Raw genomic sequence first — 22495 nt, forward strand, 5'->3', positions numbered from 1 at the left:
TTGTACCCAATAAGAACCTCTCACTTGACCCCACTTCTAAAGGGTTCCAGAGTCTCTCAGTACTACTGCCCTGAAGAATAATCCTCTAACATAGTTCCCTCTGGAACTATGGGGAACAAACCACATACAAACCTTTACACGTATCCATTTGCAAACAGTAGTTCTAGGACAATTCTGTTTAAAACTCTACATATAATTATATGGCCAGGACTTTTATCAAATTCTCCACTTCACATTGACTAAGAAGTGATAAGTTTGGGAGACTATAATTGTTAAAGAAGGCTAGAAATCATTAAAAAGATGCGAGTGTAAGAATTTTTCCTTTGATGTTAAAATTCAAGGATATTCTTTGAAACTTGAGAGGGACAGATTTAGGAAAAAGTAGTAAATAAAAATTATTTTATATCATACATAATGAATGAAATATTATCTCGAAGTGTAATTTTAACAAGTATGCAAAGGTTATCAGGTTAAAAATTTTATTTTTAAACCTATTGTAATTTTATAAGAAAATTAGTAAGGAAAACTTCTGGTAAGCAGAAGTGGGCATTTGTTAGGTTCTTTTTACCTTTCGGTGACTATGCTGGTGTTAGCTCACACAAGCTCGTGTCGGCATTCCTTTGATTCCCTTTTGAAGGTCAGAAAACTGAGGCTTCTAGAAATTGAATAACTTCTTATAAGTATCAGGGTTGCCTGGCTATATTTTTACCACATTGATTCACCAAATGGATAAATATGAGGGAACTTCAAAAAGGTATTGGAAAATAAAATTAAAGGTAGAGTTGCTTTGGCACAAACCTTTTTTGAAAAGTTTTTCCATATTGTGCATTTTCTATGAACTCTTTGAAGACTCCTCAGAAACTGTGAGTCTGAAACAGTTGGATTCTGGTTGAGTTGCTATTGTTCCCAAACAGCAAATCTGATTCTGGCATTGGGAGCTAAAAATTTGTATTCAGAAGAGAAAGTTCTCCCATTGGTATAACAATTTAGTATGTGTAAGAATATATTGCATAATGTAATATACTGAACGTTGCATTTTAAATTCACTTGGGTGGTTTGGTCTTTCTGCCAAATACTGTCACCACAGGACCTCAATTTTTTTTATCTCCCCAAATCCAAGGCAAAAACACTCTGCGTGCATTTCAGTCCAGCTCTCTGCTGCACTCTCTTAAACCACCCTTAGCAGCAAAACAAAGTAATTACCTGGAAAATTTAGGCTAAAACCCCGATTGCCTGAATCTCGTGTGAAGTTAGCCTGAGCCAGTATTGCTAATTCCCTTTGCCTTTGGAGACTTGTCTCCTGTATGAGGAGACAAAAAGAGATGGGAAAAAGCCGTGTGAAACACACTGTTCACACACTAAATTAGCTGGACTCCAGAAACAACAGCTGGCAGAGAAGAGTTATACAAACTGCAAAACTGCTCAACTGGCAAAGCATTGCAAAAACTAATGTCTACTCATTCAATACTCATTCAAATATTGTTATGTGTATTTTTTTTTTCCTAAACCATTCCCCAAAGGACAGGAACATCTTTTGTTTGTTTTTTGTTTTTTTGTTTTTTTTTGTTTGTTTGTTTTTTAGTTAGCTTGAAGAAGTCTTTGATCCTATAGAAAATGCATTCAGTACGTCTTAAAAAATTTGTTTTTAAAAAGCATTCATTTGAGAGTTAGAGGGACAGAGTAAGAGAGCATCCATCTGCTAATTCACTTCCCAAATGCCTGCAATGGGGCTGAGTCAAAGCCAGAAGCCAGGCTCTCAGTACCTGTCTCCCACATGGGTTTTAGGAGCCCTATTACTGGAGCTATCACTGATGCTTCCCATGGGTTGCGTTAGCAGGAAATGTGACTTGGAAACGCAATCAGTTAGTAAACCCAGGTACTAAAATTGTGAGACAGAGACATGATAACTGCTGTCTTAACCACTAGGCCAAACTCCCTCCCAGTTCATTATTCTTGAGTAGAGACAGCAACAGAACTTAGCTATTTCATTATAAGTATGTACTGCGGAATGTAGTAACTTACAGTGTTTGAAATGAAGGCTACATTTAGCAACCTATTCATATTACTTCATGAATACGATCACTATCAGTGAAATGGTAAATAGAGTAGGGAGATTCTGAGAGCAACCTGGTATTTTTCCAGATGAACTTGGTAACTTACCAGATTGTTAGGAAGCAAGTACTGGAGATCCAAGGTAGATGCTGAAGTTCACTGAGATGGACAGGAAGTCAAATCAAGAGGGTATTCAAAAACACTTCCAAAATCATTGACACTTTTATTTTTAATCCAGGAGCTAGAAAATGCAGTTGGAAGCTGGACAGATGACTTGACACAGCTGACCCTGCTAAGGGACACTCTCTTAGCCTATATCAGTGCCGATGACATCTCCATCCTTAACGAACGCATTGAGCTTCTGCAAAGGCAGTGGGAAGAACTGTGCCACCAGGTAAAGCAAGTTCCAGAGATGGGATTAGTTCATAAAGATGGAAAACTGGGAGATGATTCAGAATGTCAAAGGTATGAACCCATCCATCTAGAACAGTATGGATGAGGGACGTTCTCCATAGTTAAAACCAGAATGTTTCTGATTTAGACAATTGTATCATAACATTATGTTTTAGATATGTTTAAACTGAAATATCTTTCTTTCCCTTTCTTGGCTGGGGTATTATTAAGAGAAAACATAATGTTGTGGTTCACAAGTGCGCTTTTTGTTAGATATTGGTGGTCTCCTCCATTCTCTGTGTGAAAAAAAAAAAAACCCACATTGTTTTATTTACAATTTCAGCAACACCGTGGAGCTAGCTCACAAACAAGATTTATCATTACTTGTGACTTACTAGAGTTGTTTTCTAGTAACTCATAGATGTATGGTACTTTTACTTTTACTTGTTGATTATTTTCTATTTGCACAATACCTTAAAATCAGGTAAATTTTTGAGTTTGAAATCAAAAGGAAATATTGGGGGAAAGACAGTGAGAAGACATCACGGACAAAATGGAACAGCAAACTAAAGGCTTCCAAGTACAGAGCAGGTGGCTGTCTAAGGTTTTGTGGTCACACTCTTCATGATGCAGGGGTCATGTCTGTCTTGTTCCTTTTTATTTTTATTTCTTCTTATTTTTTAAGATTTTTTTCTTTATTTGAGAGGTAGAGTTACAGACAGTGAGAGGGAGAGACAGCTCCTTCCGTTGGTTCACTCCCCAAATGGCCACCACGGCTGGAGCTGCGCCAATCCAAAGCCAGGAGCCAGGTGCTTCTTCCTGGTCTCCCATGCAGGTGCAGGGACCCAAGCATTTGGGCCATCCTCCACTGCCCTCTCAGGCCACAGCAGAGAGCTGGACTGGAAGAGTGGCAGCCAGGACTAGAAGCGGCGCCCATATGGGATGCTGACACTGCAGGCGGAGGATTAACCTATTGCGTCACGGCGCCAGCTCCTGTCTTGTTCCTTTAATACTTGTTCCTACCATCAGGTTTACAATTGAGTTTAGGCTAGAAATTCTATGCAGTTAGGAGGAAAGCAAAGTATAAACAGGTAACAACAATGTATACAAATGTATGAAGATGTTGGAAAGCTTTGAGCAGTGTGGATTGCAGGGAATACAGGAGATGTTCCTTGTAATGGATCTCAAACTGAGCTCTGAACTGAGAGTAAAGGAGACAGACCAGTGTGGAGGGAACGGACAGATGTGTTGATGAGGTTGCAGCTCAAGTAAACGTCCACCTAGGTCCTAGCTGGGGACAAGCAGGTGTTGGAAAGCTGAGCCAGAGGCTGTTGCAGAGGGGCTCCTTAGTGTTCACCCCAGACTCATGCTTTGTATGCCATGCCAACCTTTCTGCCCTGGAATCTCTCTTCATGGCCCTTCTCCCTACTGTTTCTGACATTAAAGATGCTTATTCTTGCTCTTTGGGAACCATTAAACAGTGTAAGAGGCTCAAGGCCTTTGCCTTTATTTGACATCAACAACAAATGAATTCTTTGGGAAATTTCTCTCTGTATATTTAAATTAAAACTCCAGATATTTCTTAGACCATGGACCAGAGGAAGACCTGGAGCACATGTGGTAGGTAGGAAGTTTCTTCTGAAAATATACTTTTAAACAGCAGATGTGCAAGAGATGACTTTCAAAAAGTCTAGTGACTTGGGTTCAAAATGGACATACCTACTTGTCAGAGTTCAGTATTCTCAACGAAAACTGAGACACATGGAGTTATTCGTGGAATGTAGTAACACTATTCACAATACTTATTTTTTTTTTCCTGAATTCTTTAATCTGAAAGTAGTACATTATCAACAGTAAATTTTTCTATACTTTTATGATATAAAGACCTTATGATATGCCTTATAAATATATTTGGTGGGTACAAATAATAAGAAATTGTCATAGCTTTATCCATTTACTTTTGTGAGCCTACCCATCTGTTTTTCTTCATTTTAATTTTTTAAAAATTTGTTTGTTTGAGAGGTAGATTGATGGAGAAGAGGGACAGACACAGAGAGGGAAAGAGATCTTCCATCTGCTGGCTCACTCTCCAAATGGCCACAATGACCAGGGCTGGACCAGGCTAAAACCAGGAACCTGGAATTCCATCCTGGTCTCCCATGTGGGTGGCAAATGGATGGAGGTCTGGACTCCTGGTTTCAGCCTGGCCCAGCACTGATTGTTGCACACATTTGTGGAGTGAACCAGCAGATAGAAAATTTATCTCTGCCCCCTCTGACTAACAAGTAGATGAAAAAAATTTTTTTTTAAAATTGAAAACATTTAGAAAATAAACATTTTAAAAATAGCAAGTCTTACTATTAATTGTTAAATTATATATCCACATATTGTAAAACTATCCACGAAATGTAGATATACGAAGGCAACAGTCTGTTTCAAAATGCATTTGGGAAGTGACTCTTGATCATCTGATGTGCTGTGAGGAGATTAGTACTTTGCACTTGTGGGTAGATTAAGAAGTAAAAAAGAAGCAGCCAATTGAGTCTAAAGTGTTTCTGGAAACTACCTATATTGGAGTGTCTTAAGAGATGAACCCAAAGTATCCCATATTACTTCAACTAAATACAGTTATTTAAACTACTGAGAGTTTAGTCGTAAGTTTAATCAAGTTTACCAGGATATAACTGTAAGAAAGGAAGTAGACTAGCTGTTAGTTTTTGAGTAAGTTATTTCCGGTGAACTTCTGTCAAGTATGAAACCACAAAAGGAAATGAGCTTGTGCCTCTGTCTCGTTGTAGAATTCAAAAGCTCTAGTTAAACATGGCACTGTCTGTGTAAAAGAGCAAGCAGTCTGTTCCTATTCCAAATGAAGCAGTTGGTGAGAAGTTAGAGGTAACTGGGACTACAGGTGAGAATTAAGAAGACAGGCCGTAAGTAAACCTTGCCAGGGAGGGTGAATGTATGATAGGATCTGATTTTCCAACACAATCCCCAGGTGATCAGCGCTGCCTGTGGACAGCCGTGAATTTTACTCGTTTTTATTCTTGTGTTTGGTTGTAGATTTGTTTGTAATTCTGGCAGAAATATAAACATGTTATATATATAAATATATATATATAAATATGCTATAATTGCATGTTGAATTTTTTTAGATGTCGTGGTAAAAATATTTAAAGTAAAAAAGGATGTATTTCCTGTTCAGCTGTCACTCTAGAGGAAATACAGTGTATTTGTGCCCTTCATAAACCATAACGTGTGCTGAGTTGATAAATCATTTGAGGATTTTTGACTGCATCGAAAGAAAAGGACAGTAATGCCCACTTACCATGCAGCTTAAGCATGAGATTTAGAAACTAAAGCAAGATGCTGCCTGCTTTTGAACTGACATCTTTTTGAAAAGATTTTAGCCCTGGTTGTGGCCCTCCTGATTCTTATTTCAGCTGTACCTCCACAGCAAGCAAATGTACACAGCACTTTCACGGTGCAGGATAAACAGCAGAGACAAATATCCAAGCTTCTTAGTGTAGATGTTGAATACAGGATTGTCAAGGAGGAAACAAACTTAGATGATGCCCTGTAGTCACATGTTGTAGCAGTAAGAGTAGTGGTGGAGTGTCATAACGGCCAGCTTGACTCTCATGTGCTACAAATAATAAATATTTGTTAATGAATTTTAAAACACATGTAAGATTAACTTACAAATGAAGAGAATGGGCTTAGAGATGATAAATAACCTTGCCCTGGTCACACCACTAGGAAGTGATAAGACCATTTTTGAATCTCAGTTGCTTCTAGATGTTTGATCATAAGATTATTTTGCAGCCCTGCTGGTCTTGTCTTAAGCTAACGATAGACAGATGCCTAAGATTTGTTCAACCTTCACCCTCCTTGTTCTGGAACAGTGATAATAATACCCACCTCTCAAAGTAATATTTTTCTATTATGTAGTCACCCTCCCTGCAGATATTGGTGAAAGAAGCCCTAGAATGCATTCTTAGCTCATGATCAAATTTAGGGGACGCTACTCAGAGTGGAAGTACTCAGGGGAAAGCTATGCACCTGTTCATCTTAAATATGAATGATTACAGTTTCTAACTTTTTCTTAGAAAGCATCTAGCAATTATGAAAATGTAATTTCAGCTTATATCAGTTGATCAAGAAATTCAGTTACCAACCAGAATCCTGCTGGTAACAGTCTATGAATGAAAATGAGAAAAGTCATATCTATAAGACAATCCAAATCTTAGAAGAATTGAAACAGAAGCTCAGAACTCATTCTGTTCTCAATGTTAGAAATAAAAGGAGTGTTTGAAGCATAGTGAAGGATTATGCTCTTCAGCACTGTCCTGCACATGTTTCTAGTTGAGTTAAACTAAACATTACCAAAATGTATTAGGATTTCAATGGGAAGAAGGCTTTTTTCTTTACAATTGACATGGTTATTTTTATTTTTCATTTAGCACTCGTATTACTCAATTGACCTATAATCCTCAATATTTCTTTTTTTTTTAGATTAGCTCTGTTGTTTATTTGCTAAATTTCTTTTTTTAACGTTTATTTAATGAATATAAATTTACAAAGCACAGCTTATGGATTACAATGGCTTCCCTCCCCCATAACTTCCCTCCCATACGCAACCCTCCCCTTTCCCGCTCCCTCTCCCCTTCCATTCACATCAAGATTCATTTTCAATTATCTTTATATACAGAAGATCAGTTTAGCATATATTAAGTAAAGATTTCAACAGTTTGCTCCCACACAGAAACACAAAGTGAAAAATACTGTTTGAGTACTAGTTATAGCATTAAATCACAATGTACAGCACATTAAGGACAGAGATCCTACATGAGGAGTAAGTGCACAGTGACTCCTGTTGTTGACTTAACAAATTGACACTCTTGTTTCTGGCATCAGTAATCACCCTAGGCTCTTGTCATGAGTTGCCAAGGCTATGGAAGCCTTTTGAGTTCACCAACTCTGATCTTTAGACAAGGTCATAGTTAAAGTGGAAGTTCTTTCCTCCCTTCAGAGAAAGGTACCTCCTCCTTTGATGACCTGTTCTTTTCACTGGGATCTCACTCAGTGATCTTTCATTTAGGTTGTTTTTTGTGGTTTTTTTTTTTTTTTTTTTTTTTTTTTTTTTTTTTTTTTTGCCAGAGTGTTTTGGCTTTCCATGCCTGAAATACTCTCATGGGCTCTTCAGCCGGATCCGCATGCCTTAAGGGCTGATTCTGAAGCCAGGTGCTGTTTAGGACATCTGCCATTCTATGAGTCTGCTTGTGTATCCTGCTTCCCATGTTGGATTGTTCTCTCCCTTTTTGATTCTACCAGCTAGTATTTGCAGACACTAGTCTTCTTCATGTGATCCCTTTGGCTCTTAGTCCTATCATTATGATCAATTGTGAACAGAAATTGATCACTGGGACTAGTGAGATGGCATTGGTACATGCCACCATGATGGGATTGAATTGGAATCCCCTGGTATGTTTCTAACTCTACTGTTTGGGGCAAGTCAGCTTGAGCATGTCCCGAATTGCACATCTCTTCCTTCTCTTATTCCCTCTGTTATATTTAACAGCAATCACTTTTCAGTTAAGTTTCAACACTTAAGAAAAACTGTGTATTGATAATAATCCTCAATATTTCTAAAAAGACCTCAGCTGTTTTGGACATCATTGAATCCCAATATCCAGTGTATTCATTTTCTCTGCTTAAAAATGTTCCTCTGCAATCCTATGGATGATGTTAGATATTCCACAAATGATTCCTTTGCATCAAACACTCTTTTATTAATTTTCTGACTACTTTAAAAATTTAAGGTAAAAGGCCGGCGCCGCGGCTCAATAGGCTAATCCTCCACCTTGCAGCGCTGGCACACCAGGTTCTAGTCCCAGTCTGGGTGCCGGATTCTGTCCCGGTTGCCCCTCTTCCAGGCCAGCTCTCTGCTGTGGCCCGGGAAGGCAGTGGAGGATGGCCCAAGTGCTTGGGCCCTGCACCCCATGGGAGACCAGAGAAGCACCTGGCTCCTGCCATTGGATCAGTGCGGTGCGCCGGCCTCAGCGCGCCAGCCGTGGCGGCCATTGGAGGGTGAACCAACAGCAAAAGGAAGACCTTTCTCTCTGTCTCTCTCTCTCACTATCCACTCTGCCTGTCAAAAAAAAAATTTTAAGGTAAAGGTTGTCTCTAAAACTTCTTTTTTATCTTTTAAAAAAGATTTGTTTGTTTGAAAGGCTGAGTTAGAGACAAATCTTCCATCTACTGGTTCACACCCCAAATGGTCACAATAATCAGGGCTGGGTCAGGCTGAAGCCAGGAGCCAGGAGCTTCTTTTAGGGTGCAGGAGCCCAAGGACTGGAGCCATCCTCAACTGCTTTCCCAGGTGCATCAGCAGGGAGCTGGATCAGAAGTGGAGCATCTTGTTCTTGAACAGACACCTATACAGGATGCTGACCCTGCGGGCCATAGCTTTAACCTGCTGCGCCACAGCACTGGCCTCTTTAATTTATCTTTTGATCCCATGTTCCACAAAAATTTTTTCCCCAAGATTTATTTATTTGATAGCCAGAGTTAGAGAGAAGGAGAGACAGAACAAAATTGTATCTGCTCGTTTACTTTCCCAAATGGTAGCAACAGCTGGGGCCAGGCCAGGCCGAAGCCAAGCACCTGGAGCTTCTTCCGGGTTTCCCACATTGGTGGCAGGGGCCTCGTCTTCTGCTGCTTTTCCCAGGCACATTAGCAGGGAGCTGGTTCAAAAGAGAAGCAGCTGGAACTGAAGCCAGGGCTGCCGGTGCGGCTTAACTTGCTGTAACACAGCGCAGGCCCCTCTAAAATTTCTTGACCTGCACTTTCTTAGCTATTTTCATTCATTTTAGTATCCAGCCTTTGGCTGAACTGTAGTATTCAAGCAACAACAATTAAGTGGTAAGTTATACTATACTAATGACACCATAAGTATTGAGGAAATACTTAATGGATTCATGTGTGTTGCATAAAGCAGAGAAATGTTTATTTTAAAAAGTTGTAGTTAACTCACAGAAAATGAATTTCTAATGTTGGCATTTCATTTCTAATGTTGGCTTACTCTCCAGATAACTCACTCTACCTAATGCTGGCCCTAAGCTCATGGGCAATTCTGTTTTCTTAGATGTAGAATCACAGACATTTGGAGTCCTCTGAGACTTTAAATCTTATCTGTCTAATCACTAACACAGTCCACCATGGTACCATACAAATATTTTCATTTTCATCTTTAAAAGGAAATTAAAATACATAATAAAGTAAATGGATTGATAAAGAAATATATGTATTAAAAGCAAAATGTTAGCAATTTTAGACTCAAGGAGTATATCATAAATCTTTACCACATAATTCTTTCAGCATCTCTGTTTTTAAACTTTTCCACAAGAAATTCTGAGTGGAAAGAGAAAATCAGTAGACAAATGTTTAATACAGAGGAATCAATGGTAGAATTGCTAGCATTGTCGATAGGATGTACAGAAAAACATTTTCAGCCTTACCACTGAAATCATATTATGTTTTTGCTGTTCAACTAGAAACAGTCAATAGTAGTTCAAACAATATAGTTCAAAACAGAGTATTACAAATTAAGAGAACTTTAGAATTGTGGAGTAGTTTTACACCTAAAAGTAAGAAAACAGTCCCATTGTACCAATAGTATATAAGGAACTTGTATAATTCATTATTAAAGACAGCCAAATTTTTTAAATGGACAAAGAATTTGACTAGTTTTCCAAAAAGAAGGTATACAGGTGGCAAAGAAATATGAAAATATTCTCAGCATCATTAGCCACTAGGGAACTATAAATCAAAAGCACTTCACAATCCTAGGATTGCTATCAAATTCACAGACAAATACTGATGAGGCTGTGGAGGAATTGGGATCCTGTTGCTGATGGGAATATAAAAATAGCACAACTACTTTGGAACACAATCTGTAGTGTTACCACCTGACCCACTGATATAACTGGTAAGTGCATACAAGAAAGTAGAATCTTACTATCTCTTTCATTAACAAAGTGTGAGGAGCAACTGAGACTAGACTAAGTTACTGGAATTAAGACTTATTCTATGCATCTGCTCTCCCACAATATGGCGCTGGGGAGGAGTAAACTTCTATGCAGCTGCCTCTCGCCAATTCAACTGATAAGCTACAGGAGCTGATCCTGCTCCTGATTGGAGGAGAGCAGCGTGCTCGGTGTGTGGGCAGCAGAGTTGGGATTGGTGGAAGAGGACTATAAAGGAGGAGAGAGACAACATGCACCAGGAACATCTAAGGGGAACATCTATCTGAAGGAACACCTGAGCAGCCCCCAAGAGAGCCGGCCAGCAGTGTGCCGCTCCCCCACGGAAGCGGGGAAAGCGGCAGGGGGTGCCGCCCCTCTGCCGCCCCTCCACGGAGGTGGAGGGGCCAGCAGCTAACCCGGGACAGCGTCGTTCCTCCACGAGTGAGCGTCGGCAGCTAACCTGGGAAGGGCGAGGCAGAAAGAACAGCGCAGGGTCTAGTGCGTTCCTTCGCGAATGGGGGAGCGACATAATGGTGCTGTGACTCGGATATGAAGTCTAGGAGGGATAATGGTGCTGTGACTCGGATATGAAACCTAGGAGGGAAGAAGCGGGAAAATACCGGAGAGAGACTAGGGAAGAGCCTAGGGAAAAGATGGATGGAAAAAGTGCCGGAAGAAGTTAGGATTGAAAGCGAAAGTGAACGCTAGAAAAAACAAACTCGGATACGGACTACGGGGAGAAGCTAGGAGAAATCTAAGGTTGAAAGTGAAAGCTAGAAGAAACATAGACTTGGATACAGACTGTGGGGAGAAGCCAGGAGAAATGAGAAATATTGTTGGAAGAAAGCTAGGAAATGTACCAGGTAGGGAAAAATATAAGCTAGGGAAAATGAAGCTGCAGGGGTAGGCCGAAGCTAGGTTGGAATTCGTCAAGTCAGCCCGGGGAGCAAAAGACGGGAAGCCAAACTGGAAGCGGAGAGGTAAACTAGGTTGGGATCCATCAGATTAGCCCGGGGAGCAAAAGACGGGAAACCAAACCGAAAAGCGGAGATGTAAGCTAGGTTGGAATTCGTCAGGTTAGCCCGGGGAACTTAGACTGAAGATTAAACCGGTAGCAGAAACGTGAGCTAGGCTGTGATTCGTGGAAGCTGCCAAGTGCAGAGAGAGCACGCAGGGCGCGAATAGATAGGAAGCGTGGGGCTAGCGCGGAGGCCGTGGTGCCGCGCGAAGGGCGCGGAGCGCTTGCGAAGCCAGGAAGCCGCGCAGATAAGCGCGGGCTGAAGCCGTGCAGAGCCGGGAAGCCGCTGCAGGGCGGGCGCCGGGAAGCCGCGGGGATAAGAGAAACAGAAGTATAGAAGTAAAATGAGAGAAATAGGAATGCTGGCAGATAGAAGTAAAATAAGAGAAATAGGAATGCCCGAAGATAGAGAAATAGAGAAAAATAAGGCCTCCCCACAACACGGCAATGAGAGGGCTTGTATTCGGTCTGCCTGATTAGTAAGGCGGTATACACCTGGAGGCAGTTAGAGTATGTGCTGCAGGTCACCTAAGACAGGCACGAATCAACATCAATAAGTCTCCCCACAACACTGCAATGAGAAGGCTCGGATTCGGTCTGCCTGATTAGTAAGGCGGTTAGCACCTGCAGGCAGAGTATGCGCCGCAGGTCACCGAAGATAGGCACAAATCAACATCAATAAGTCTCCCCACAATACAGCAATGAAAAGGCTCGGATTCAGTCTGCCTGATTAGTAAGGTGGTAAGCACCTGTGGGCAGGCAGAGCATGCACTGCAGGGCACCGAACACAGGCACGCATCAGCGCCTAAAAACCTCACAACATGGCGAAGAGAGGACCCGGATTCGGTTTGCCTGATTGGTAGGCTTGTAAGCACCTGTGGGCAACTTGAGCAGAGCAGAGTGTGTGCCGCGGGGCACCGAAGACAGGCGCGTATCAACGCCAAAGAATAAAAAGAAAGGGGGAACTGTGGGGAGCAACTGAGACTAGACTAAATTACTGGAATTAAGACTTATTCTATGCATCTGCTCTCCCACAATATGGTGCTGGGGAGGAGCAAACAACTACGCAGCTGCCTCATCAGTTTGATAAGCTGCAGGAGCTGATCCTGCTCCTGATTGGAGGAGAGCAGCGTACTCGGCATGTGGGTAGCAGAGTTGGGATTGGTGGAAGAGGACTATAAAGGAGGAGAGAGACAACATGCACCAGGAACATCTGAAGGAACACCTGAGGAACATCTGAGGAACCCCGAGAGAGCCGGCCGGCAGTGTGCCACTCCTCCGCGGAAGCGGGGAAAGCGGCGGGGGATGCCGCCCCTCCAGGGAGGTGGAGGGGTCGGCAGCTAACCCGGGATGGCGTCGTTCCTCCGCGAGTGAGGGAACGAATGGCAGCTAACCCGAGAAGAGCCAGGCAGAAAGAACAGCACAGGGTCTAGTGTCGTTCCTCCGCGAATGGGGGAGCGACAGGTAACATGTGGTATTTGTCGTTCTGTGTCTTGTCTATTTCACTTCACATAAAAATCTCTGATTCTATTTTGCTGGAAATGTTATTAATTTTTCATTTGTATGGCTAAATAAGATTCCATCTTGTGTATATACCACATTTTCTTCATCATTCATTTAGAGATGGACCCGTAGGTTGATTCCACATCTTGACTACTGTGAATAGGAGTGAAGATACCTTGTGTGCTGATTTCATTTCCTTCAGATACACATCCAGAAGTGGGATTGCTGGATCTTATGGCAGATTGTGGTGATAGTTGCACAACACTGTTAATACACTAAAATCCAGTGAATTGTACAGTATGTGAATATAGCCCAATAAAGTTCTCAGAAAAAAGGAAAAGATGCAAACATAAATGAATGAAAAAACAGCAGTAAAATTGCCCCAAATAAAACTGTCCCTTTCAAACTTAGCTGCAGGAGTCACGTGTTCCACTCTGGGGTACTTCCAGTGCTTCCTTGGCTGCACTCTGCAGAAACTTGAGGCTCAATGGCGGCTTCCCACTTTTCTTCTTTCCCTATTTTTATTTACACTTTCCCTTTTTCTTTCCTCTTTGTTCTTTCTTGCCCTTTTTCTTCTTTTATTCTGCCTTCATTTCATTTTCCCTTTTTCTTTTCTTTCTTTCCCTATTCTTTCCAACTCCCCCACCTCCTTTTTTTGGAAAAATACATCCACCGATCATGTAAATACATCCATTGATCATGTAGCAAAGCTAAGCTAAAAAATGTGTGTACTTGGATTATTCTACATGTGAGTTTTGTGGGGAAAAATTAGAGTGAAGGGTTCAAGGTCTCCCACGTTGATTTGATAGCAAATCCTGTACTTCAGGAAACAGTGGTCTAAAGAGGTGGGCAACCACTGCTCACGTTAGTCCACCCAACATGGTCCAGTTAGAGATTTTTTAGGAAGTAAGTACTCATTATCCTTTTTTGCATATCCTCACATTTTGAACTTTTTAGGTCTCCTTGCGGCGGCAGCAAGTGGGTGAAAGACTGAATGAATGGGCAGTCTTCAGTGAGAAGAACAAGGAGCTCTGTGAATGGTTGACTCAGATGGAAAGCAAGGTCGCTCAGAATGGAGATATTCTCATTGAAGATATGATACAGAAGCTCAGAAAGGTATGGGATGCTACCCATGTTTTCACTCTTCTTTGTGTGCAAAAAGTGCAGGCATCTATCAGTAATCCTGGACGTGAGTCCTGCAAACCCTGCAAATGTCAACATCTGTGGGTGCTCAAGTCCCTTATGTGAAACAATGTAGTATTTGCATATAACCTGCACAGTTTTCCCATATGCTTAAACCGTCTGTAGATTACTTACATGACCAAATCCAATGTAATACTTTGTCAATAGATGTTATACTGGATTGTTTAGGGAATGATGACAACAGAAATAATCTGTGCATGTTCAGAACAGGCACAATTTTCCCCCAAATATTTTAAATCCGAAGTTGGTAGAAACCCACAGATGTGGGATCCATGGAAAAGAGGGCCAGCTTACTCACAGTTACTGTCTGGGAAAAGCAATGCTATATTTTAAACATTTCATCTTTTAAAAATAAACTTTCTTTATTTCTAAAATATATAGGGTATTTTCTATCTGTGATGGAATAGATTATCTATTGGTACTGCTCAACATTTTGTGTTTTAGCCATGCTTTCAGTAGAAATCATTTGTCTTAGCATTGTTTTCTTTTGAAAAAGCAAAATCACTAGAGAACTAAAAAAAAAAAAATCTTAAGATCGCTTAAAATAACATTTTTATCCATAAAATATGGTTTAAAAAGACCATAAATAGGAATGAAGAATTTCCTGATAATTTTGGCTTCATATTATTTTCAAGTTTTATTTATCTGATGAACTTATTTTATATATTCATTTGGATTGGAACAATTATTGGTCTATATAGGGCTGATCAAATTTAATAGCATATATACTATTTCTGATGATTTAAGTGTAATTTCCACATTGGTTTTGAACAAGTAATCATTTTAATGTTTTGGCTTATGCTTTCCATTAGCACATGTCACCACCTGATGTACGCTACACTTTTTGTATTTATTGCTTCAATGTCTGTTTAGAATGGAATCCTCACTGGTCTGTAAGCTTCACTGGACAATAACCTTTGTCTTTCTTGTTCAGTGTTATCTCCCCTGCACCCAGGGCCATGCCTAACTTTTTCTTATAAACATTCAGTATTTACTAAGTGAATGAATTACAGTTTCATTTATCCTGAAAAAATAGATTGTTAGGAAAAATTACCTTTATCCATGAACACATATAGAGAAAAAGGTGGGGCCGGCGCCATGGCTCACTTGGCTAATCCTCCGCCTGTGGCACCGGCATCCCATATGGGCACTGGTTCTAGTCCTGGTTGCTCTTCTTCCAGTCCAGCTCTCTGCTGTGACCCAGGAGGGCAGTGGAGGATGGCCCAAGTGCTTGGGCTCCTGCACCCACATGGGAGACCAGGAAGAAGCACCTGGCTCCTGGCTTCGGATTAGCGTAGTTCTGTCCGTGGTGGCCATTTGGGGGGTAAACCAATGGAGGGAAGACCTTTCTCTCTCTCTCTCTCTCACTGTCTATAACTCTACCTGCCAAAAAAAAAAAAAAAAAAAAAACCAAAAAAGAAAAGGGAAAAATCTATAAGTTAACATGTAATGTTAATAGTGTTATAGGTTTCTACTTAAAATTGCAAAATATATAAATCATAATTTGTTATGTTTAAAATGGCTGAGATGATGCAGATTTCATTTTAACATCTGCTGAAGTTCTTTGCTAGTTGCAGGGTGTTAAAGAATGGTACACTAGACACGACAAAGGCTCTATTGTTGTAATACAAATATAATTAAAACAAAAATTTTAGCTTTTTTGTAGATAATTTGTTATTTAGCATAATGTTAGAAGTACTCTTTAAAATATTAACTCTAGGGTCAGACTTTTGGCATAGTAGTTAAGATACTGCTTGGGACCCCGCTACCCCATATCAGAGTGCCTGGGTTCAAGTCCTGGCTCTACTTCTCATTCCAACTAATGTGAACCCTGAGAGGTAGTGGTTATAGCTCAAGTACTTGAACCTCCACCATATACATGGGAGACCCAACTGAATCACCAACTGTTGACTTTGGCTTGATCCAGGCCAAACTGTTGTGGGCCTCCAGGTAGTGAACTAGCATATAGGAGATCATTCTGCCTCTTTATGCCTCTCTGCCTTTAAAATACGTAAAAAATTTTACAATCTGTTTTTTTTTTTTTTAATTTTTTTGACAGGCAGAGTGGACAGTGTGAGAGAGAGAGACAGAGAGAAAGGTCTTCCTTTGCCGTTGGTTCACCCTCCAATGGCCGGCGTGGCCGGTGAGCTGCGGCCGGCGCACCGCGCTGATCCAATGGCAGGAGCCAGGTGCTTCTCCTGGTCTCCCATGGGGTGCAGGGCCCAAGCACTTGGGCCAACCTCCACTGCACTCCCTGGCCACAGCAGAGAGCTGTCTTGGAAGAGGGGCAGCCGGGACAGAATCCGGCGCTCTGACCGGGACTAGAACCTGGTGTGCCAGCACCGCAAGGCAGAGGATTAGCCTAGTGAGCTGCGGCGCCGGCCAAAATTTTGCAAATTTAACCATGTTAGTATATAAAATAAGTTATGAGAGAGCAGTCATTTATTCTGGCAGTTAAGATACCCATGTCCCACATCAGAGTGCTTGGGTTCAATTCTAGATTCTGGTTCCTGATTCCAGCTTCCTGAAAATGCAGGCATTGGTGGAAGCAGAGATAGTACAAGTAATTGGGTTCCCACTACCACTTGGGTAAAGCAACTAATGAACAATGGAAATCTTTTTTTTTTTTTAACTTATATTTAATGAATATAAATTTCCAAAGTACGGCTTATGGATTACAATGGCTTCCCCCCCATAACGTCCCTCCCACCCGCAACCCTCCCCTTTCCCACTCCCTCTCCCCTTCCATTCACATCAAGATTCATGTTCAATTCTCTTTATATACAGAAGATCAGTTTAGCATATATTAAGTAAAGATTTCAACAGTTTGCTCCCACACAGAAACATAAAGTGAAAAATACTATTTGAGTACTAGTTATAGCATTAAATCTCAATGTACAGCACACTAAGGACAGAGATCCTACACGAGGAGTAAATGCACAGTGACTCCTGTTGTTGACTTAACAAATTGACACTCTTGTTTATGGCATCAGTAATCACCCTAGGCTCTTGTCATGAGCTGCTGTTGATGACATAGAAAAATAATTAAACTGAACCTTAGATACTAGTGTCTACTTGGTGTTAGCACTCAAAAACAGCTTAACTTAAAAGGTAACACATTTGGAATACTTTTACCATAGTAGTTTTTAAGATTTATTGTGATTCCTTGGAAATAAACACTTCTCAATGAAATCATCTCAAATTTATGATGGATTATTGGGCGGAGGTCCCAGGCATGAGGAAAACACTCAGCACTGGGATGGAATAAAATTTCACCAACACTTAAGTAAAATGACTTGGGAGGAAATTGTTACGATATTAACTTTAGAGCAAAAGTAGATTAAAATATCCACACTCATATAATATTGGCTTATGGAGAAAATATTTGTTAACTAACAGGTGTTTAAGCCAAAAATGAAAAGGTTGATCCTAACGATTGGATGCCGTGACTGTGGCAAGAGAGTAAATTGGTCGTGGGGTGAGTGGCAGTGGTCCTTTTACCACAACTTAAACCATTCCACTTAAAACCTATCTCATGCAAACAGAACATATGGAGCTGGTTCTCTTTGACAAGTAGACTATATAAAAGGAATTAGCACAGAAACAGGGTAAATCAAGAAGGCTTGAGGCCTATTGATTCTCTAAAATGAGTGTCTATTGTTGGTAAGAGTTAATTTGTCCTTGATTTATGTGTTATAAAATACCAGCACTGTCTAGAAAATCTCTTTCAAATGAAAAAACTGTTAAAATATTCTGCACAAGTATCCTGACAAACCCTCAAGCACACTTACGTATGTCAGTTACATCTGTGTCTGTATGATTTGTCGCTCCCCCTCTTCGTGGAGGAACGACACTGAACCCTGCCTAGGCTTCATATCCGAGTCACGGCACCATTATGTCGCTCCCCGTCTTCGTGGAGGAACGACACAGGACCCTGCGCTGTTCTTTTGTCTGCTCGGCCCTCCCCGGGTTTGCTGCTGGTTCTTCCCGGGTTGGCTGCCGTCCCTTCCACCTCCGTGGAAGGGCGGTTCCCCCTGGCTACTTTCCCCACTTCCGCAGGGGAGCGGCACACCGCCGGCCAGCTCTCTCGGGGGCTGCACAGGTGTTCCTTCAGATAGATGTTCCCCTTAGATGTTCCTGGTGCATGCTGTCTCTCTCCTCCTTTATAGTCCTCCTCCGCCAATCCCAACTCGGCTGCCCACACGCCGAGTACGCTGCTCTCCTCCAATCAGGAGCAGGTCCTACAGTTTATTGGTTGAACTGGAGGCAGCTGTGTAGAAGCTGTTTCCTCCTTTCTCAGCGCCATATTGTGGGAGAGCAGATGCATAGAATAAGTCTTAATTCCAGTAACTTAGTCTAGTCCGAGTTGCTCCCCACATGATTGTGTGTGCTGTATATGTCATATATGTATGCATCTTGCAAGCTGCTTGGCAAGTGTTTGCATGAAAATTCTTTCTAAATATAGCAGCAGGTTAATGATTAGTGCAATAAGGAATAGTTTCCCCATATTAAAATCAATAAAGTATCAATCAAGTTTTGTCTGTCATAACTAATATTATGATTTTTTTTTTTATTTTTCAATGCCCATGTTAAGCAAATACAAAGTACCACTCTCCTTTCAAGGACATCCTCAGTCTGCATCCATACTGAAAATAATCGGCGCTGCTAATGCTTGTGAATATGGACTGCTGTTCACATGGTGTTCCTCATGCCTAAACTATTTCCAAGCAGTAGAAAACTGTAATTATCATGTTTGTAGTAGAGCCAGGTGAACGCATTAAGAATAAGCTTTCTGACCTCTGTGATTGCTATTTATTATACAGGATTATCAAGAGGAAATTGCTGTTGCCCAAGAGAACAAAATACAGCTCCAGCAAATGGGAGAACGACTTGCGAAAGCCAGCCACGAAAGCAAAGCATCCGAGATTGAATACAAGCTCGGGAAGGTCAATGACCGGTGGCAGCATCTCCTGGATCTCATTGCGGCCAGGTAAAGAGGACCCAATTCAATAGCACATGTGTGCAGAATTTTAAAGCCTTTCATTGCTGCTAAAGACAATCGAAGGAATCATTCTCTTTCTTTTTTTGATTTATCTCATTTTGAAAAATGTTCAGACTGTTCTCATAAATGGCACCTTCATTAACTTGTAAATTCTCCTTTTTGCTTCATAAACCTAGTGTTGTTCGCATGTAGCTGAGAGACAGAGTGAGCAAGAGAGAGCGTCACATCCAAACAAAAGCCGTTACCTACAGAAAATTCTTTATTTCAGGCACTGATGAGTATTTTAGCCTCCTGTTTGGAAGAAAGGGAAACTGCGAACCGGTATTTGTGGAGGGTGTTTTTGTTGTCATCACAAAGTAAAGTACAGGAATAATGCTAATTATTGCCACTCTGCCTGGTTGTAAAAATAAGCTGCTACATATATGTAATTTTGTGCTTACCTCGAATGATAACTGTATGTGTGCATCTCCCATCTGAGAGGCATATCATGTTCAATTTTTGTTGCAGAAAGGTAGGGTGAGAAAAATGGATAAAAGAAGCATCTGTGAGGGTTTTTACTTAGAATATGAGACTCTGATATGATTGAATGATGCACTGTCTTAGTTGATATAAAGATGGGATAATTAATAGGTGCTTTATTTGGGGTGAACCTTGCTTCATGTTGGGATGTGGGCTTTGTGAGCTCAGTATTCAGTGTATCACGAGCACTACAAACAGTGCCTGAATGCGATGTGGGCTCAGTAAACATTTCAGTGGATGAACGAATGAATGGAAACCTGAATGTCTGAATGGGTGTTCGTTTTCATGGCAACTGTGAGAGCTGGAATGTTACAAATGCTTCTGAGACTCAGCCATTTGGGAACCACCCCACTGCACCCTTTTCCATCTGAGTGCCTTTCTTTAACTGGATTGTATAAAGCTGGGCATGAGCAGTATATTTTGAATATTGTGCACCCAACAAAACTGCTTACAGGCATGATGACTCTATTACTAATTTTTAGAACCTTTGGTAGAAATTGTTATTTCAGGATATAATTTAGTGATAATGAAACAAAAATTGGAACACATGCTTATCTGGTTTTTAAATGTGTATCAACAGCACTGCCATAGCCAGTGATTATTGTTTTTTTTTTTTTTTAAGATTTATTTATTTCTTTGAAAGTCAGAGTTACACAGAGAGAAGGGAGGCAGAGAGAGAGAGAGAGAGAGAGAGAGAGAGAGAGAGAGAGGACTTCCATCCGCTGGTTCACTCCCCAATTGGCTGCAATGGCCAGAGCTGTGCCGATCCGGAGCCAGGAGCTTCTTCCGGGTTTCCCACTCGGGTGCAGGGACCCAAGGACTTAGACCATCTTCCATTGCTTTCCCAGGGTATAGCAGAGAGCCGGACCGGTGCACATATGGGATGCCAGCACTTCGGGCCAGGGCGTTAATCCACTGCGCCACAGTGCCAGCCCCAGCCAATGCTTATTGAACACTTCATTTATTCCTGGGTGTTATTTGTGGTTCACAACACCCACTGAGGGGGCTGTATCTACTTTAGAGCTGTGTAAGCCCAGGCGTAGGCCTGCCCAGGATGCCCTGAGACGACAACACCCACTCTCTTGCCAGTTGAGTTTGTGACAACCTTCTCCTCATCAGAGGGAATGCAGTTACATGGAATTAGGTTCAGTTATTAATTGTGGCAGCATAATTTCCCAATGCTTTGTTTGTACAGCACTTATATGTAACAAGGACTGGGAGAGAGGTTGGGGATACTATGACAGAGTGCTTGGTGGGAATCCAGAAGAAATGCAAAGAAATCAAGGAAAATCAGGAGCCAATCACTCCAACAAATAGAGATGTCAGGGGCCGATGCTGTCGCGCAGCAGATTAACGCCCTGGCCTGAGGAACTGGTATCCCATATGTGGGCTGGTTCGAGACCTGGCTGCTCCGCTTCCAATCCAGTTCTCTGCTATGGCCTGGGAAAGCAGTGGAAGATGGCCCAAGTCGTTGGGCCCCTGCATCTGCCTGGGAGACCTGGAAGAAGCTCCTGGCTTCGGATTGGCACAGCTCTGGCCATTGCGGCCAATTGGGGAGTGAACCAGCAGATGGAAGACCTCTCTCTCTCTCTGCCTCTCCTCTCTCTGTGTAACTCTGACTTTCAAATAAATAAATAAAATCTTTTTTTTTTTTTTAAGAGATGGCAGCCCACATCTCAGCTACAATCACTCAACAATTTAGACATGTGGAGGCTTTATGATCCCAGGGCTATGTTTAGCCTCACTTCTGTCACTAAAATGATAAAATCTTCAGAAGGAGACATGGAAGCCTCTTCTACTATAAATATCCTCCTAGAGAAACCACCCACTGGGTAAATACCCGTGGGATTTTTTCAGTCAGAATCTGACTCATGGGTAGACTTGTTATTTCCATGTAATCCAGTCAAGCTGCTAATATTCTTTCCACATTCTGAGTCCCTCAATGATGTGAAGAATGGGTATGCAGTGGGTCAAAGATATTTTAAATTAATATAATTTAGTCCTAAGCAGCTAGCCTAGGGTGTGCCCAGCTATTAGCCAACATTTTATGGGAGTGTGGTATTTTCTCATTAGGATCATGTTGCTATGAAACATTTTTGTTGGACTGTTTAGGTAAGGATTTTTGATGTTAGTTTGCTTTCCAGAAAGATACATTAATGCACTTGATTATATTTATGAGGTACACAAATGTTTCTCCTTGTGTAGAGACTTACAACATACAGATAATCATTCCTTGAATGTAGGCATTTGTGTCTCTTTCAACTTTAGACTACAAGCCACAAAGATCATTAATTTGCCTTGGAATTAAATGCCACATTAGATTCACAGTCTGCCTTTGGCTTCTCCCCAGAGACACTCAGCCATCACATTTGTTTTCCTTCCCCTGTTTATCAGTGCTTCCTTAGCGCACAAACTGGGTGAACATTTCCCACCATCTACCACACCTGTCGTCAGCTGTGAAATGCTGGCTGAGATATTAAGTTTCCATGATTCAATCCCATTCATGACTCTTCCCACTTTAGTTTACATTAAAACAGAAGATAACCTACTATATGCATTTTCATAATTTTTTATGTGTAGTGCAGATAATTTGGGAACTCTTTGAAGTTTCTAAAAGAAAATGATAGTTACCTAAATCCCATCAAACATATAAATAGATTAATTATAAAAATTATCTTAAATGAACATTTTATTTTTGTCACCATTAATAATTTTTAAAGCAACAAGTTTTTAATATATGAAGATGACAGTAATATTTCTTCATTAATTTTTGTTCTCTGT

The 22495-nt window shown here is 41.1% G+C and overlaps 1 protein-coding gene across 29 annotated transcripts in view; it reads left to right on the forward strand.

Moving 5' to 3' along the window:
* The window catches only part of SYNE1 (spectrin repeat containing nuclear envelope protein 1), a 551595-nt gene that overhangs the window by 474138 nt on the left and 54962 nt on the right, over positions 1-22495 (forward strand). For 28 of the 29 annotated variants that reach the window (XM_051855247.2, XM_070073379.1, XM_070073388.1 and 25 more), the window contains 3 exons: positions 2291-2446; positions 13948-14106; positions 19017-19183. In XM_051855247.2, coding sequence (XP_051711207.2) covers positions 2291-2446; positions 13948-14106; positions 19017-19183 — 482 coding nt within the window. Of the gene's footprint in view, positions 1-2290; positions 2447-5647; positions 5769-13947; positions 14107-19016; positions 19184-22495 lie in introns of those variants that run through there. The other variant, XM_070073394.1, reaches the window with a different exon arrangement.

The sequence above is a fragment of the Oryctolagus cuniculus genome, chromosome 5 (assembly GCF_964237555.1).
Source record: "Oryctolagus cuniculus chromosome 5, mOryCun1.1, whole genome shotgun sequence".
NCBI lineage: Eukaryota > Metazoa > Chordata > Mammalia > Lagomorpha > Leporidae > Oryctolagus > Oryctolagus cuniculus.